Raw genomic sequence first — 19,819 nt, 5'->3', positions numbered from 1 at the left:
AGACTAACTTCAGCTTTGGGAATGGGCGACATTGCAGCAGATGTCTACAGAGGTGGAAGTTCAGGGTGTCCAAAACTTCACAACCAAAAAGCAAGACTCAGAACCTCAGGCTTATTAAGGTCTACAACCCCCAGCCATCTCCTTCCAACTGCCCTCAGGTATATACTCTTCAGCCAAGGACCAAACCTTACAACTTCAAAAGATGAGAGAGAATATTCAATATTCTACCACTTCCTCTTTTCCGACCTGTAGACAAAACCGCAATCAAGATGCGTAAGAGAGGGGGTGCGCGGTTAAAGGGCTTTCAAATGAACAAGTCAGCCAGCCACAGGCAGTACTGGAGTGGCCTTCACTGCTGTGGGGCACACTCCCGCTCCCCCAAACCTATTTTCCACGGCTCCTCTCTCACCTCCAGCAGACGTGCCCCTCCAGCGCCGTTACTAACCCCAGCAAAGCTCCCGAGGCACCACTGCTATCTCCCCACAGTTAACAGATCAAAACTTGTAAGGGAATTCACAAAGTATGCGTCACTGATAAAGCCTTATCTTCACGAAAAAAGCAGTTACACAGCACACAGTCACAGTCTGTTTCTCTGTAATGTGTCCTCATTCTGGGCTTGGGGGCGCCCTGCCCACCTTCCTGCTCTCACATTAAACCATTAGCCACCACGGTTGTCCCAAGGTCACTTCCTGGGCACACGAGGGACTGAGGACACTACAGCCCAGACACAATTAAAGTTAAAAGAGATAAGCCAAAAGAGTAACATCAAAGAGCAATTAGTGTTGCCATTTGTTAGCTCATTAACATTCTGGCTCCATGAATCCAAAAGAAGAAATTAGCCAACTTTCTTTTCTAAGATTTGCCAATATTTGGAAGAACAGTTTCCCCAGGTAGTCAGCTTTTGGCATGAAGGTCCAGAGACAAAACTACCAGCGGGCTGAAGACCCCCAGGATTCCTGGATATGGTCTTCATGACTTACTTGTCTACACTTAAGAACTTCTTTTACATTATTTCAGTGCTCACAAATACAGCTATTAATGTTTTGCTTGTAAATGTTTCTGTTCTACTTGGCACCTTTCACTGTACAGTAAGCACTGTAGTAACAAAGTAACCACACAGTTGTTGTGTTGTGTTGTGAGGATCGTGGTAAGAGCTAACAAATAGTATTTACCAGACATGTTGATAAGACCTGCATAGACCGTTTCACTGGCCTTCATAACATCTAAGGTGGATACTCTTATTATCACCATTATATAGCAGGGAATGTGTAGCCCAGCAAAGCGACTTTCCCCAGATCACCTAGCTGGGACATGGCAGAGATAAGATTTCAGATCACACTCTACCACACCACAGTTTTACACACACCTACTGAGGTGACTGATCAAGTAACTTGACCCAGGAAAGTAGTACAGAAGTTGGCAAAACAAAACAAAACAAAACAAAAATCAGGGCCTTTCCTCACCATTCGACATTTTCCTCCCAATCCCTGTATGTCATCATTGCTAGCTGGGGACATTTTAATGTCAAATAAGGGAGATGCCCCATCTTTCACACTTGAAGGGAATTAAAGGGTCTGAAGGCAGCTTTCTCAGCATCAGACACTTTCTTCGCCCGTAATCACGTGTGTGTCCAGACAGCATTTTCATAAGCAACTCAGAAGCCCCAAATGAAAACAGCCTTGGAAGTCATTAACAGTCATACCAGAAGGGGTGTGGCTTTCTGCCCCACACATCTGAAAAGAGGGGTTCCCACATTTGAGTTAAAATCTACCCATTCTCAGCTGCAAAAACTCCTCCTGTCTTGGGGGTCCAACTCCCCTGTTTTCCCCCCACCCACTACTAACGCTCTACTAATAATCAGTCTGGGCCAGCAGCCCCTGGACTCGCTCATTCCCGAGCACTAGCACTCCTATATGATGCCTACTCTCATCCAAACACTTCATCAGAAGTGCTCCCAATCAAGCATGAAAATAAATTAGATTTTGGTTTAACCAGGATTAGATTCACAGCACCAAGAAATAAAGTAACAGTTATCTAATCTAACAGGCCAGCCTCAGACTTCTTGGCTACTCTCCACAGGCTCCTCTTGCTAAAGCCTTTCCTAAAACTCCCCTTTAAATACTGTGAAATCACAGCATGTTGTGGAGCAAAGTAACTCTTCAAATGCCAGGAACTTAACTCAGTCAGTTAAGCATCTGGCTCTGGCTCAGGTCATGATCTTGCAGTTGGGGAGCTAAAGTCCTTCATCGGGCTCTGTGCTTACAACTCAGAGCCTGAAGCCTGCTTCGAATTCTGTTTCTCCCTCTCTCTGCCCCTTCCCCGTGCACTCTCTCTCCCTCTCTTTTAAAAATAAATAAAACCTAAAAACAAACAAAAAAAACCCCTCAGAACTCTGGTGCCTGCCTAACACTGCTAGAGAGTGTCCAGCCAGTCCACAGGCAATGCTGCTGGTCGCCAGCCTGTGAAGTATGTGCTGGCCCCACAATGCATCCGGAAGCACCTTCTTCCTGGACACGGAGGAGGAAAGAGCCTCTGGCTAGGGCGGAGCCTGTTTGTTTTCTGTGGGGAAGCCTCCATTCTCCTGCCTGGCTTCACACTCACAGTCTCTCCATCTGGGAATACCAAGGCATAAGCACCTGCAAAGCCCCAACCACAGAGAACAGGAGACCTGCACAAAGGAGAAATGGATGGGGAATGGATATCCCAACTATAGGAAGAACCCCTACATGGGGCGCCCAGATGGCTCAGTTGATTCAGCGTCCGACTTTGGCTCAGGTCATGATCTCATGGTTCGTGGGTTCTAGCCCTGCGTTGGGCTCTGTGCTGACAGCCAGCTCAGAGCCTGGAGCCTGTCTTCAGGATTCTGTGTCTCTCTCTCTCGGACCCTCCCTGCTCATGCGGTCTATCTCTCAGAAATAAATAAAACATTAAAAAAAAAGAAAAGAAAAGGAAAAAAGAAAGAAAGAAAAACAGGCAAAGAAGCCACCTGAATGGCTCAGTTAGCAAGAGACTCTTGATCTCAGTTTAGGTCTTGATGTTGGAGTCCCAAATTCAATCCCCATGTTGGACTCCACACTAGGTGTGAAGCCTATTAAAAAAAAAAAAAAAAAAAAAGCCCGGGTTCGAAGGGCACCAAGGGCTTGAACAGACCTTTCTTCAAAGACACTATGACCAAGAAGCACATGAGAATATCCTCAACATCCAGCAATCATTAGGAAAATGCATATCAAACCCAGGAGGAGACACCACCTCACAACCATTAGGGAGGCAATTATGTAAAAAGCAAAGCAAAACCAAAAGAACAAGTGCTGGAGAGGATATGGAGAAACTGGAACCGGTGCCCACTGCTGGTAGGGATGATGAAAAGTACAGCAGCCACTATGGAAAACGCAAAGATGACTGCTCACAAATTTACACATGGAATTACCATATGGCCTACCAATTCTACTTCTGGGTGTATACCCCCCAAAAAGTAAAAGCATGGAGTCCAATATCTGCACACCTGTGTCCATTGCAGTGTTATTCACAACAGCCAAAAGGTGCAGGCCACCCAAGAGTCCACCGATGGATGGATACACAAAATACGATGCAGACATACAGTGGGAGACCAGCCTGACGTGGGAGGAAGTCTGACATGTTCCTGTGCTGAGGAACCTTGAAGACCTTCTGCCAACAGAAATAAACCAGTCCCAAAAGGCCAAGTGTCTTACGATTATACTTATGTGAAGGATCTAGATTCATCAGATTCATAGAGAGAGAGTCAAAGAGTGGTTGCCAGGATGGAGGTAGGGTAGACATGGGGAGTCCGTGTTTAATAGGAACAGAGTTTCAGCTGAGGGAGATGGAAAGTAAGAATGGATATACCACAGGGGGAATGTACTAATGCCACAGCTCTGTGTATTTAAAAATTGTCAAGGGCGACTGGGTGGCTCAGTCAGTTGAGCCAACCTTGATCTCACCGTTTGTGAGATCAAGCCCTGCATCAGGCTCTACACAGACACCACAGAGCCTGCTTGGGGTTCTCTCTCTCCCTCTCACTGCCCTCCCCCGCTTGTGTATGTACACTCTCTCTCTCAAAACAAACGTTAAAAAAATAATAAAAATGGTGAAAATGGGAGATCTTATGGCATGTATAGTTTACCACAATTTTTAGAAAGGATAATGTGACTGACCAAGTCATGCAAACATCAACACAGAGCAGCTGGCAAACCAGCCACACAGCAAGCACAGCTCTCCTTTCACCAAAGCAGAACACAACTGCTCCTTTGGATTTTTAAGATTTTTAGGCCAATAATCTCAGCCAATAAGAACCCACTTAGAGAAGATTACTAAAATATACCCAAAAGATTAGAGCAAAAACTAAATTCTTATTAATAGTGCGATTAGTAATGTCATATATAGACAAGATTGCTAAAGAATTATGCTTCCTCTCTTTAAGATAATTACAGAACATTGTAAGACAACTACTTTAAAGCAAATCTTGTGACAGAAACAAAGGAAGTTGAGGCAGAAGAGGAAAATTATCCCTGGGAGGTAAGGAAAAAAAAATCTGGGTTCCACACTTCCCCCTCTGCCCCTAGCCAGCCTTATTCAGGCCTCAGTTTCCTCATCAGACATGCAAATGGCTTGGAGAAGATAAACCTCCAATCAAAAATGGCTTAATGACATCACCCAATTGAAGAATATCCTTTGTCCAATTCCATGCTTACCAGACGACTTTCTGGTATAACCCGACTGCCAAAACCCGACTGCCAAATAGCTTTTTTTTTTTTAATGTTTATTTACTTTTGAGAGAAATCACAGTGAGGGAGGGTCAAAAAGAGGGGAACAGAGAATCCAAAGTGGGCTCTGTGCAGACAGCAACAAGCCAGATGTGGGCTCAAACTCACAAACCATGAGATCATGGCCTGAGCCAAAGTTGGATGGATGTCAACCAAATGGGCCACCCAGGTGCCCCACATTTTTTAAAAATTTAGAGCGACAGAGAGCAAGTGACTGTGCATGTGAGTAGGAGAGGGGCAGAGAAAGAGAGGGGGGTGGAATCTGAAGCAGACTCCATGTTTAGCATGGAGCCCAAAGCAGGGCTTGAGCCCATGATCCTGGAATTGTGGCCTGAGCTGAAATCAAGAGTCAGACACTCAACCAACTGAACCATCCAGTTGCCCCCACAAGTAACTTTTCAACAGGAAAAAAAAAAAGAGTCAGCCACCCAGACTCCTTAGAACAGATACGAAGTTTCATAAAAAATAAAGTCAATGATTTTAAACAGAGGAAGGAAAATTGGTCCAAGTGATAGTGGAAAGGAGAGCCCAGTTTCCCTAAGTCAGAACCCACATATATTCTATATCATCATTGTCCATCAACACCGAACCATCCAAAGGAAGGCAGTTTTCAATCATTCATGACCAATGTCCGTGTGCTTCGTTCTTTAAACCACTAAACTGAACTCAAATATTTTGAAGATGTCCAAAAATAATTTTACAATCACACAATTTGAAAATCTGAGAATATGCCTACTCTGTAAGGTAGTGAATGAAACAAAAGAGGGGATGGGGCATTTGATAACTTTACTCTCTTCTGAAAATACTTCTTTAAATTGGCTTTTGCGACACAGCCTTCCTGGACTTTTTTTTGCTAAAACCTCCTTCCCACCCTGCCCCACAAATAAATTATGTAAATATATATGTATATGCATATATACACATACATACTATATACACATGCACACACATTTATATATCAGTTCAGGCATATCAAAACACTCCAGAGAAATCCAAATTCTTTTCCATAGCCTAGGAGGCTATAGGTAATCTAGGCAGAACTAATTTTCTCAGACATCTTCTCCTTCCATTCTCCTCTTGCTTACTTCACCCGCAGCCACATCACCTCCTTGTTTAAACACACCATGTGAGGGACACCTGGGTGGCTCAGTCGGTTAAGCATCCGACTTTGGATCGGGTCATGATCTTGCAGTCTGTGGGTTCAAGCCCCGCAGCAGACTCTGTGCTGACAGCCAGCTCAGAGCCTGGAGCCTGCTTCAGATTCTGCCTCTCTCTGCCCCTCTCTCTGCCCCTTCCCTGCTTATGCTCTATCTCTCAAAAAATAAAAAATAAGCTTTAAAAAATAAGTTTTTTTAAATAAACACACCATGTGTATCTGACCTCTGCCTTTGTTCTTCCCCTACTTGAAATGATCACTCCTATCTTTGCATGGCTCTATCCCTCATTTCATTCAGGTCTCAGTTCAAAGATTCCCACAAACAGGTCTTCCCTGATCACTACAATGGCATTCTCCCTCCTTCATTCCCTATGAATTTTCTTTCCAGCACATACCATCAGAATGTAGGGTCCATCAGAACAAGGACTGTATCAGTTTTGTTTCTATATCCCCACAGCTAAAAACAGCACTTAGCATGTAGAAGACACACAGAATTTACTGATTGAATAAACCAATGGGGAATAGAGGGTAAGTTATGGTAATAATGACCAAACTAAATTCTCCCCAAATGTGCCCTTCAACCAAAATATAGAAGAGGTCGACCCAACACATCAGTCACACTATAATGCCAAGTGCACTTTGGTCCAAACAAGTAACTTCAAAATTTGTTGATGCTGATGCCTTACCATGTCATATACTGACCAAGTGCTGGCAACACTAAGGGGTTTTCCTCTGTCTCTGCCTTCAAAGATCTCATGGTCTCACACAGAGGCTATGGAGAATTATAATAAGTGTTCTAAACACAGGTGAGGGAAGGAACAACCAACGTGGGAGGCCAGGAGGGGCCCACACAAAGTGAGTGCACCACGTATTCTGTGCACAAGTCCACACAGCCCACAGGAAACAGGGACAAGCAATTACTCCCACACTTACCATGCAACCAACCAGAGGACTCCACTGCTTTTCTAACTGCCAGGCAATCTATTTCCATGTTGGCATTCTTCCCTTGACAACAGCTTCAATATTTTTCACAAATCCAGCTGGAATCGTTAACTGACATGCATGCATGCACACACACACAGACACACACACACACACACTCAGGTTTCATGAAACTTTCTGTTCTCCGGTAATCAAACACTACAACCTTTGGCTTAAGATGCATTTCCATCGCTGGCCCCCTATGTCCCATCATGGGTTATTCCACACACTGATCAAACCTCACGACAAGGGCTCCACCTCAAAATATCCCACCCGCCAAAGCTTCAAGTAGCTTTTAGCACACAACATTCCCAGCCCAACAGGTTTTCATTGCTTATTTACAAAGTTAACAAACCCTAACCTATAACAAGTAGAATCAACAGCAGCTAATTCAGGATTTTTATTTCTCCTAGACTTGATTTGGTTCAACTTCTTTGCCGAGTTTAAGAAAAATCTTAAGAGGTCTGCAAATATAAAATGTTCTACATCTTGGGGCACCTGGGTGGCTCAGGTCATGATCTCACAGTCCGTGGGTTCGAGGCCCGCATTGGGCTCTGTGCGGACAGTTCAGAGCCTGGACCCTGCTTCAGAATCTGTGTCTCCCTCTCTCTCTGCCCCTCCCCTGCTCGCTCTCTGTCTCTGTCTCTCAAAATAAAATAAGGACATTAAAAACATTTTTTTAATGTTCTACATCTTAAAAGATTTGCAAATATAAAATGCTCTATGAACTCAGTCACTCCTTATGCTAATACAAACCTTTCACAAGGTGTCCTCTTTCCCCCATGAACTAATTTTGGCTATTTCTGTCCAGCGAGAAAAAAGGACATTTGCTAGAAAGAGGATAGCTCCGTGGTCCCAGTAAATATTTACTCTATAAGTTGAACTCTGTTTATCTGTCTAATCCAGGTTATTCTCTCCTCCTTTCTTTCAAAAATGAGAGAAACCCATGTTAGGAATCTGGGGTGGGGGGCAGCAAGTGCAGGGGTGGAGAAGATAACTACGTATCCTCTCTCTCTGCCCTGCTGTGCCCCTGCTGATGTAAAAGTCCACATTCTCACTACTGTCAGTTTTCAGAGTTTTTTCCCTTGTCTGATTCCATAATCGCACCAATACAAACCTCCTTCCCAGAATCGGGAACTTACTTAAAATGTAATCTTATTTTCTGAAATGTGATTCCTTGGATCAAAAACTAAATCTGAAGTCTCTTTTCGTCAACATCTTCTTCTTTTTTAATTTTTTTTAATGTTTTATTTATTTCTAGGAGAGAGAGAGAGACAGTGTGAGCAGGGGAGGGTCAGAGAGAGAGGGAGTCACAGACTGAAACAGGCTCCAGGCTCTGGGCTGGCAGTCAGCACAGAGCCCGACGCGGGGCTCGAACCCACGAACCGTGAGATCATGACCCAAGTGAAAGTCGGACGTTTAACCGGATGTAGATGGCGCCCCCATCAACATCTTCTTAATGTTGCCATAAATGGGGCTTTTATCTTCCAGTTCCACATGGCTTGTGCTGGGGTAAATGAGCTTCGGGCAACTGCTAAAGCACCCTGGAGTTTACTTCCTAAGGATTGCCAACACATTCCCTATGCTAAATGGGTGCCCACCACCCACTCAGAGCTCTGGTGCCTCAAATCCTGTACCCACAGTCCCGTAAGTACTTCCTTAATACAGAGAAATCTTGGGATTCATTTTACAGCTTCCCAGTTGGACAAAGCACGTCCTTGGAATCAAGGTTTTCTCTGGGCTTTCACGTCTGTGGCCACGTCAGCCCCAATCACCCGCCTGGTCTTTGACAAACCTCCTCCTCTCCTATCCCAGTTCTCCTTTTTCTTGTTCCCTTGACCACCACTGGTTCCAGCCACACTTGCTCTACTTCCCCTGGCCAGCTGGGTCTGAGTCATGGCCACATTCAGCACGTGCTTCCTCAGGACCTAACCACCAGCAGCTGCCTTGCCGCGTGGCCCTGGCCACCATATGCACCGTGTACCCTGGCTTTCTTTGCCAAGCTCAGCCCTCTGCGGCGCCACAGTGACTTGGCAAACGGTAGCAGGAGCCTAAAGCCTCACCTGCAGGGGTGGGAGAGTGCTCATTCTGGGACAACGGAAGCCTTATTCTGGCACCTCAAACATGGCACGACTAATGCCTCGGGCACCTCTGAGGACACAGCCAGTGGGACCTCTCAGTGGGACAGAGGTCGCCGTGCCCCGATCTCCCTAGCAGTAAACAAGGACAGAAAGGAAGGCTCGCTTGGATGAAGATCACCCTATTCCTTATGACCAATCTGCTTTTAGGGCTCTGGATAAATCAATGCGTAGAATTCTTCAGCAGGTTGAAGGTGATGGCAGTGACCATATCCCTTTAATCATATCCATTTCATTTTTATCAAAAGTATTTATCTGGGTATTGCATGGAGATTACAATACAAATCAAGTTAAACAGGCCTATTATATAAAATACTCCCTCCTAGGAACATGGGATTACAAGCTGAGAGCAGGAAGAGAAACTGATGAAGGGAAAGCATGTACAAATTATGGACCTGAGAGAAACACTACTGGGGCTCGAAATCTGATTCCGCCGCTAATAGTCTATAAAACCTCGATAAGTGTTTTCACCTCTTTATGCCTCAACCTCCACACCTGTAGGATGGGCCTACCAGAAGGTCTCTCACAGGGTTTTTGATAATGAAACAGGTCAATACCCTGGAAAACCACTGAATTCACAGCTAAGAAACAAAACAGGAACTATTGCCAGACACCGAGAATTAACAGAAGAGGGTTTTTAGATGAGGTTTTGTGTTTTTGAGGCCTCTGGAGTAGATTAAAAATGGTTGCGCAAAAAAAATAAATAAATAAAAAGTTGCAAATTCGGTGTTATATCCCCCTTGGAAAGGTGGAGTCTATTTTCTCACCGCTTTCAATCTGGGCTAAGCATATAGCAGTTTTTAACCAACAGATACATAGAAGTGCCAGTTTCAATCCTACATTTTAAAAGAACTTCCAAGGGTGCTGGGTGGCTCAGCCAGTTAATCGTCCAACTTCCACTCAGGTCATGATCTCACGGTTTGTGGGTTCGAGCCCCGTGTCAGGCTCTGTGCTGACAGCTAGTTCAGAGCCTGGATCCTGCTTCAGCTTCTGTATCTCCCTCTCTCTCTGACCCTCCCCTGCTCATGCTGTCTCTCCGAAATAAACTTTAAAAATAAAAAAAAGAACTGCCAGCCTCCACCTCTCCCGTCTTGGAACCCAGCTGCCATGTTGAGAGGCAACTCAAGCAGGCATAGGGGCAGGCCCACGTGAGAAAGAGGAAGAGAATAGGGCTGATCTCCCATCCACAGCCAGCACCAGTTTGCCAGCCATGTGATTAAGCCATCTTGGAAGTGGACAGTCTAGATCCAGTCAGACACAGCCTTCCCTCTCTGAGTTATGCCCAAAATTGCAAAATCATGTACAAGTTAGATTTTTTTAAGTCTCTAAATTTGGGGGCAGTTTGTTACACAGCCGTATACGGTCACCAAAAAATAAAAAAAAATAAAAGAGCCTCAGACCAAGCACTTAAACACTTCCTCAAATTCCAGATGTATAAAAAGGGAAAGGGAGGGGCCCCTGGGCAGCTCAGTCAGTTAAGGGACTGACTTTGGCTCAGGTCACGGTTTGGCTCAGGTCATGGTTTGTGAGTTAGAGACCTGCAGCAGGCTCTCGCGGCTGTCAATGCAGAGCCCACTTTGGATCCTCTGTCCGCCTCTCCCTATCCCTCCCCCACTCGTGCTCTCACAAGCTCTTAAAAAAATTTTTTTAAAGGGAAAGGGAGAGAAGAGGCAAGGTGTTCATTCATTCAAACACGTGTAGAACACTACTATGTGCCAGACTCTATGACAGGTTTTCAACACTGTTCTTCTGGTGTTAACGGTCTATCCCCGAGACAGACAAACAACTCATTACAGTGAAGTTGATTCTATAAAGACAAAGGAGTATAAAGGGGTATGGGAATACTAGGTGATCTCACAGGCCCCTCTAACTCTGATATTTTCTAACTGGAAGATGAAGCCTACATCTATCTGTGAGATGGCCACTCAGAGACAGTCATACAGGATCATCCATGTAGAGAACAACTTTCTCCTATACAAATCCACTTCTTAATTAGAGTATCAACAAAGATGTGGAGTTTCCATAGCTACCCAACAAATAAATGGTGAAAGCACACAGAGAAAGCTCTGGAGTGGAATCATCTCGAGAGAGCTTTGAATAAAGGGATAAGACTAAGAGAGGTAGGATTTCTAGAGGCAACCGAGGTAAACAGTGAAGGAGAACTTTACCTGTTGTTTAATGTTTAAAAGGCAAAAAATGAGGTGCCTGGGTGGCTGAGTTGGTTGGGTGTCTGACTTCGGCTCAAGTCATGATCTCATAATTCATGAGTTCAAGCCCCACGTTGGGCTCCGTGCTGACAGCTGCTTCGGATTCTTTTTCTCCCTCACTCTCGGCTCCTCCCCTGCTCATGCTCTGTCTGTCCGTCTGTCTCTCTCTCTCTCTCTCTCTCAAAATAAGCATTAAAAATTTTTAAATAATAAAAGGCAAAAAATATGTAAGTTGATTGCTTCAGACAAATTATTCTTGAGTATTTTTTTTTTACTCCCCAGAGGTTTTAGTGATCACCAGGAAAGAACCCTTAAAGATAAATTTTTATTTTGCTGCATAAATAAGTAGCTGTCTATCAGACAAGCAGATCCAGTAAACAGCTCTCCTGTAAGATTTAGTGAATTCAAATCATGCCTTGCTAATGCGGTGCCTCAAGACGTCTTTCTCCCCAAATCTGAACTATTCTAAGAACTAGGAGACGTGACTGTGGTGGTGCAGCAATGCCAAAATATATACTGGTCCCACAAGTTTCATCAAGACAAACATAACTAAGTGCAAACCAAAAAACCAAAGCAAGGAGGAAGAATTAAGAGCTTTCCCTTGATGAGATCTGGGAGAATTTAATCCAGTGCTGCTGACCCTGTACTTGATTTTCTAAGGACTCTTGATTTGGCTGGTGTTGAAGTCCTTCCTTAACCTCACATTAGAAAAAGAAAAACATCCTTTGATTGCTTTGATAGGGGCAAGCCAAGAAAAGAGAACAGTCAATTCATGCCTCTCAGATTTTCCCTTCGAATTACTGTGGTTAATGGTAAGGATTAGTTTGCTCTGGTTAAAGTGTTCAGACTTGATATAAGCCATTTGTGGTCATGGATAAACACAACTGTTTTGAATGCCCACAGGTAGGGGTAATTTCACTATCTCCTATCATCATCTCACAGGATCTTAAACAGCTATTGTTCCAGCTAAAGACACAAAAGGAACACATTCATGAATTTCCTGTTTTTCGATCTTAAAAGTTCTTACACATGCAAAACACCGGCCTCTAGGTCATGTAGCCCTCACACCCAAACCCCTCCCGCCTCTCTTGTATCCAAGCATTCCTGGGGTAGTTGTAGGCAGAGGTCAGCACCTCAGCAGCTGACCAAAGCTCGCTGCTCTCACCAAAGGAACCAGCAGATTTCAGCTAGAAAACTGACGCAAGTCACTCCCCCTTGTTGAAGATGTGATGGAGTCAGCGCCAACATTACTGCCAAAGGGTCAAGGATTCCTGGGCCCACAGGGCCCCTGTACAAGGGGTCAGCTCACAAGTCCAGGCCAATGAGAGAGGCCTCTTGTTTCAGACACCCAGGATGATGCTGGGCTCTTTCAGGGTTTTTCCTGCCACTGAAATGCCTGGATCTGACCCCACCGCGACCTCCAAGAGGCTCCTGGGCAATAAGGGATGTGGTGCTAAAGGGGCCCCTGAGGGGTTTTATTAGCTCGGCTTCCAGGTGAGGAGGAGGAACCAACCATCAAAGGAGGTTGACAACTTTGCAAATTAGCACTTAAGAGAAAAATTACTGTGAAAAGAAGAAACTGCTCCTTTACACCAGAGATCTGTTGTGAGAAATACAAATGAATTGTATTCAGATCTTGTGGTATTATTAAAAAAAAAAAAAAAAAGTCAATCCTACAACTATTGCCCATGATAAACGGACCTGACATTTAGGGTCCACAAGGAAGACCCGCACATACACCGTGGCCTTACAAATTCTCTTACACATACCCTAATTGCCAACGAGTCCAAAAACTCAAAAACAACTACCCTTGTCATCTATGACAACTACCAGATCTGCAGGAAAACTGGGACAACGGGGGACAGCAGGGCAACTAAACCACTGAACCTAGAAAGAAGGCCCGAAAGAAGTTAAGAAATGATGAACAGACACTGAGAAAGGGGAGAGAAAATCTGGTGAAGGATAGGATTGGGCAGAAACTTATAATATCCTCAGGGACAAATTATGCCCTTAAATGCTCAAATATTATTGCTCCAACTAATGCGGGGACCACGAAGCACCCTCCACCCTTCCCTTCCGCCACAAGTTTTCTAAGGAGTACATAGGAATGGATCCAAGTAGGCAAGGAGCCCCCCACCTGCGCTTCATAGATACTCTGGGTTCACGTAATACCCTTCTGGCCCACCCCAACACCAGGAAAGGACCTCCTCTCACTCTCGCTCTTTCTCTAGTATTCTAGTCACCTTAATCCTAAACCTGGAATTCATTTTCAAAACAAAGCTTACTGAACAACACACTTCAGGAGACGGGGAGTTAAAGCTGCCACAGAGAAATAAACAGTGTGAAAGACCAGGGAAATATTCTCTGCAGGACAAATACCTTTAAGTTTTGGATTTTTAAGTGACCTTACACGGGAAGTCACAGGTTTCTCCTTAAATAAGGTTTCTCCTGGGTCCTAGATTCTATTTTAGATGTGAACTTCTCCCTGCTTGTTCAATTGCCAAAAATCACTTAGGAGGTTAGGGGAAGAGGCAGGAAGATCTGTTTTCAAGTTACACCCACCCCTCTTAGCATCTCCTCACCTTCTAAACCACAAGGGACACCACCCGAATTAGGAAATGGCGCTACTTCATTCACCAACACCTCAAAATGCTACTCCAAACCCCAGCAGGGACAGCACAGCAGCAAAACACAGAGCACCAGGCAGGGGCCAGGGCATTCGCTGCTGGGTACCAGCCGCAGACCTACTCGGGTTTCCCCATCTCCAGCCCTCTTCCCACAGCCAGGGCTGCATCCTTTCATTTTCTTCACCCTTGGTAATCTGACATCACCTCTGTCTGCCTTCCGGCTGTTTTTACACCGGTCTCCTTTTCTTCCCCTTTCCTCTCTTAAGCCATATTCAAGCACAGACTATTTACTCTACTTTTGCCCCATAAATAGCTCAGTGATGATGTTAGGAGGAAAACCCACAGCCACTAAGCCTCCCTGCTCTAGACACTGGTCACACAGACTCCCTCCTCTCTTTTGAGCGTCTACTCAAAAAAATACTTTTTAGGTATTCAAAGTGGGGGACGCAGCGGGGGCGGGAGTTGGGGGGAAAGAGGGGTTTTGCTGAAGGATCCCTAAAGTCATCCAAAAAAAAAAAAAAAAAAGGTGGCTTTGAGCATCTTACCGCTCACATATTTGCATACTGTTTGATGTAGCTTTAATTTCAAAGCGAGTCTCAAACACTCAAGAGGGTATGTTACAGTGAGAGCTAGGAATTGCAAATGCTCTTGCCTCAAAGACTCCGGAGTCCAGTTCAGGGCAGGAAATAAAGTTCTAAGCGGCTTTGATGTGCTTCCTCTCCACTCCCCTCCCCAGCGTGGGTCATTCAACTCCGCCAGCGAGAGACCACCTTGCCCGAACTTAACCAAATGTATCACACGTGGGAGCCAAGTGGTAGATTTAATAATCCAATGAGCTCCCCAGCCCCACCAAATTAGTTACTGGCGGCTTCGGCTCAGCTTGAGATCCCCGACTGCTTCTACGAAAAGGAACGTTGAGCCTAAACTGGGGGAAACGGGGTAGAAAAGGACTGGGGACCCAGATTCACGGAGAGCAGAAAGTCTTGGCCGCGTGGTGAGAGCTTGTTTCTTTTTTGAGCCACTGATTTCAGACTGAAACATTAAGCCAGCTCAGGTCATTTCCTGAGTAGCACTACAAGTTACAACAAGATCCAAAAAAAATCTATTAATCTTTAATTGCGCTGCCTCCAGCCTGGGAGCACGAGGTGGGTAGGGTGCAGGGGTGTAGGGCTGGGGATAATCGGGAGGGACGGGGGTTTGTCGGAAACCATAAACGTCTGAGAAGCCAGAGCTCGCGACCTCAGCTGTTCCTTACCTCGCTCAGCTCCGCCGAGGAGTCGTTTCCATATTTCATGGCAACTCCAGAATTCATGACTGCACTTTTCAGAGCCGAGCTCCTCCTCCTCCTCCAGCTCTCGGAGCTTCTGAGTTGGGCTTACCAGGCTCGATATCCACCGCTTGGTCCCTTCTGGCACATTTTAGTCTAGACAGCCATTTTCACCCAAGACCGTGGGGCAGACCCAAGGAAGGATGCAAGCTCTCCTGGAAGGCACAGAGCCCGCTGGCGGTTCACGGACGAGCCATTGCTGCAGGAGGCTCGGTGGTGTGGCGCGCTCGCAGCTGCTGCAGCGGCCGAGCCGGCGCGAGGACCCGCCCGCGCGCGCCCACCGCCGGGTCCCGGGGCACTGCCACCCTCCGCGCCGCCGCGCCGCTCCTACGGGGCCTCGCCGCCCCCCATTACTAGGCTGGAGGGCACCTCCCAGTAGGACCCCGCACGCCGGAGGGCTCCAGCGAGCTCCTGAAGAGACGAGGGCGGCGGGGCGAGCGAGATCCGTGCCTCGGGCTCCGGGGAGGGAAAGAAAGCTACAGAGAGCCGGAGCGGGGCTGCACTTCACGCTGAAGTTTCCCTTTTGAATCGTCTGGAGTTGTAAGTGGTTTCTGATTGAACACAGCTGTCTGGCTGCTCGGTGCGCGGAGGAGGCGGGGCCAGAAAGAGAACAGGGGCGGGGGTGGGGGGGAGGCCGAGCCGAGGGGACCTTGCCCGGAGAGCCGGCATCCTTCCAGCTCTCTGCGATAGTAATTACAGGACCCAAGTCCAGGAGGAAGAGAAGAAACAGGAAGAGCCACCTGAGTAATTGTGCAGAAAAAAAAATTTTTTTTAATTCCTCCTAGAAGCCACTTTCCATGATCTAATAAGGTCAAGACAAATCTGAACACTGTACATCAGCCAGCGCTGTGCACTCCTCATGGTACATTAAGATTTTACAAGAGTATGCGGCGTTCATTTTCCCTGATCTGTCTAAAGTCAACACCGAGGGTGTAAATTCACTGTCAAACTCCCTCTCTGTCGCTGGAGCAGATTACATTTTCTGCATGTCGATAATAAAGATGAAGATGTCCCATCCCTTGAAAGGTAAAAATAGGCTCAAATTTCCCATCCTCCCCAACCCTAAACTATCTTTTTAAATATTACATTTCCCAGCCTCTTCAACCCCCATACCTTCCTTAAAAATTTCAAGGCTCATCCGAGCAGAGCTAGGTCTGTATTTCTGGGGTTTGGAGTATGAATCAGAAAAGATTCAACGGACTGTTATATCCAGTGGACTGGTGGAATCAGAACTCCCCTCAGCTTTGGGTTTCCCTGAGGTAAAAGCATCCCTATGTAGGGAGGTGACAGGGGAGGGATTTTTCTCCCCATAAAGGTTAAAGTCCCACTGAACTTGAAATACACTGAGAAAAATGTTCTGATCCTTCAAACAGTTGGTCTGCAGGATTGCTTAAGAGGCCTCATCAGTTTCTTTCTACACAATGGGAACGAAATGTCTCCATTTTGTGACAGACTAGGTATTTCCTAGAGCCTTCTATGAAAAAGCCATTGTATTGTTAATTTCCAAGGTCTTTTTTTTTTTAATCAAATAGGATGTTTATTTTGCTTTTTAAGAAGGAGGAGCCAAGAGCTTGACCATTTGCATTTATCTTCTTACTCAGCTGCCTTTCTGGTGAGTTCATTCATTGCCTGATAGAGGTGCTACTGGGCTTTTAAAAAGAAAAGAGTTTGCTGCATTGGGGGAGCACTGGGTCCCAAGTTCCAGGGCACTGCCAGACTAGAGCACATTGGGAGAAGCTCTTCTGCATGGGGAGGGGCTAGGAAGCCACATTTATTTTTCTTATTTACTCATTAAAACCTATTAAGAACTGGGGCGCCTGGCTGACTTAGTCAATGTGCATGTAACTCTTGATCTCTAGGTTGTAAGCTCAAGTCCTACAATGGATGTAGAGATAACTTAAAAATAAAATCTTTAAAAATCATTTTCTTATGTCAAATATCTTTTTTTAATATAATTTATTGTCAAATTGGTTTCCATACCACACCCAGCGCTCATCCCAACAAGTGCCCTCCTCAGTGCCGCCACCTACTTTCCCCTCTCCCCAAACCCCATCAACCCTTAGTTTGTTCTCAGTATTTAAGAGTCTCTCATGATTTGCCTCCCTCCCTCCCTGTGACTTTTTCCCCCTTCCCCTCTCCCATGGTCTTCTGTTAAATTTCTCAAGATCCACATATGAGTGAAAACATATGGTATCTGTCTTTCTCTGACTGACTTATTTCGCTTAGCATAATACCCTCCAGTTCCATCCACGTTGCTGCAAACGGCCAGATTTCATTCATTCTCGTTGCCAAGTAGCATTCCATTGTATACATAAACCACATCTTCTTTACCCATTCGTCAGTTGATGGACATTTAGGCTATTTCCATGATTTGGCTATTGTTGAGAGTGCTGCTATGAACATTGGGGTACATGTGCCCCTATGCATCAGCACTCCTTTATCCCTTGGGTAAATTCCTAGCAGTGCTATTGCTGGGTCATAGGGGAGTTCTATTATTAATTTCATGAGGAACCTCCACACTGTTTTCCAGAGCGGATACACCAGTTTGCATTCCCACCAACAGCGCAAGAGGGTTCCAGTTTCTCCACATCCTCCCCAGCCAGCATCTACAGTCTCCTGATTTGTTTACTTTAGCCACTCTAAAAAAACTATTGAGGACTGAATGTGTGCTGGAAGATGGAGATGGTGGTGAAAGACTATGAAAATATAAGAGACTCAAACACTAGCCCTGCCCATAAGGTGTTTATAGTGTCATAAAACATAAAGAACATGACAGTTCTGGATAGAAAATGAAACTTACCGGGGTGGCTGGGTGGCTCAGTTGGTTAAGTGTCCGACTTCATTTGAGGTCATGATCTCACAGTTAATGGGTTCAAGCCCTGCGTCGGGTTCTGTGCTGACAGCTAGCTCAGAACCTGGAGCCTGTCTTTGGATTCTGTGTCTCCCTCTCTCTCTCTGACCCTCCCCTTCTCTCTCTCTCTCTCTCTCTCTCTCTGAAATAAATTTTTTAAATAACATAAAAAAAAAAGAAAATGAAACTTACCATGAAAGCAATACAAATGAAGATCTATCGCAGTTCAGGGGAGGAAATAGGATTTGGGCTGGACTGAGTTGGAAGAGAACTGTGAAGGAATCTTAGGAGAGGCGGCATGTGAGTTGATCTCTGAAGAATGATGGAGTCCAGCAAAGATGGGGAGTAAGGTGAAGGTACCCCAGACTGGGGGACCATGTGAGAGAAAATATAGATGGAGGATGGAATGTGCTGGGCATGTGACATCAATGGCAGGTGTTCCATTTTGGAGTGGAACCTGGATTAGGTAAGTGAGTTAAAGCCAAGTTTTGAGTGACAGGCTCAAGAAATGAGACTTCTGATAGGCAATGGAGATCCACTGAGGGTTTCTGAGTAGAGAAATAATGGGATCGGAGCTGTGCTTTGAGACAGTCCAGTGGATCTGTACCACCCTCATGAGCAACTCACATGAATTCAAACAGACTAGTGTTGAGCGTGATTCTGGTGTTTAAAGGAACATATTTTTCATACTAGATGGCCCCTAAAGCCAAGCAGATGATTTCATCTGGTGTTCAACCAAAAGAAAGTGATCTGTTCCAAGACCGGAGGAAAAATTGGCAGTGTTGAACGTATCAAGAAGCAGTATGACTGCAGATTCTACTTTGTGGACAATAGAAGACATTTTCAAGAGTAAAATTGACTATACAGAATTTTCTTCTTAAACAGTGACTTTACTACTTAACCACCACAAAAGATGTAACTCCACAACAGTCTGGCAACAGTGAATGTGGTAAGTCGAAAATGGGACCTGAACATGCCGAGGGTCCTCGTGGTCCAGCAAGAGGCTACAGAGGCCTTAATTAAGTTGGAGCAATGGAAATGGATGGAGGGGATACATGGAAGAGATTCTATAGGAAGAGAGTAGACAGGGGCACCTGGGTGACTCAGTCAGTTAAGCATCCAACTGTTATTTTCAGCTCATGTCATGATTCCACAGTCATGGGATCGAGCCCCACATCAGGCCCCATGCTAACCATGTGGAGCCTGCTTGGGATTCTCTCTCCCCCTCTTCTCTCTGCCCATCCCCTGCTTGTGCACACTTGTGCCTGCATTCTCTCTCTTTTTCTCAAAATACATAAATAAAACTTTAAAAAAAATTTAATAAGCGACTCTCTTTCTCTCTGTACCCCTCTCCCTTGCTCTGCTCTCACTCTCTCTCTAAAAATAAAATAAATAGGGGTGTCTGTGCTGACAGCTCAGAGCCTGGAGTCTGCTTCAGATTCTGTCTCCCTCTCCCTCTCTGCCCCTCCCCCACTCAGTTCTGTCTCTCTCTCTCTCCCTCTTTCTCTCTATCAAAAATAAATAAACATTAAAAACATTTTTTAATAAAATAAATAAGGAAGAGAGTAGACAGAAACTGCGGTGGAATGAGGAGAACTTAAATGTGACTTGTAGATCTAGAATGTGGCTGAATGCTGTTTCAGGCAATGTCCTCAACAAAAATAGGGATTCCAAAGAAGGAATAGGTTATGGAGGAAACTATGTTTGAGATCACATAAGTTTGAAGTGACAACTGGATATTCAAGGAGAGA

The 19,819-nt window shown here is 45.3% G+C and overlaps 1 protein-coding gene across 2 annotated transcripts in view; it reads right to left on the bottom strand.

Annotated features, from left to right (window-relative positions):
- Nucleotides 1–15,660, bottom strand: part of MCC (MCC regulator of WNT signaling pathway) — a 276,051-nt gene extending 260,391 nt beyond the window's left edge. For both annotated transcript variants that reach the window (XM_039239740.1, XM_039239741.1), the window contains exon 1: nt 15,146–15,660. In XM_039239740.1, the coding sequence (XP_039095671.1) occupies nt 15,146–15,202 (57 nt within the window). In that variant the 5' untranslated portion in view covers nt 15,203–15,660. The remainder of the gene's footprint in view (nt 1–15,145) is intronic.
- Nucleotides 15,661–19,819: the final 4,159 nt, after the last annotated feature.

This window comes from Hyaena hyaena, unplaced genomic scaffold (genome assembly GCF_003009895.1).
Source record: "Hyaena hyaena isolate Hyena2069 unplaced genomic scaffold, ASM300989v1 scaffold_160, whole genome shotgun sequence".
Classification (NCBI taxonomy): domain Eukaryota; kingdom Metazoa; phylum Chordata; class Mammalia; order Carnivora; family Hyaenidae; genus Hyaena; species Hyaena hyaena.
This window is presented reverse-complemented; position numbering and strand designations above follow the sequence as displayed.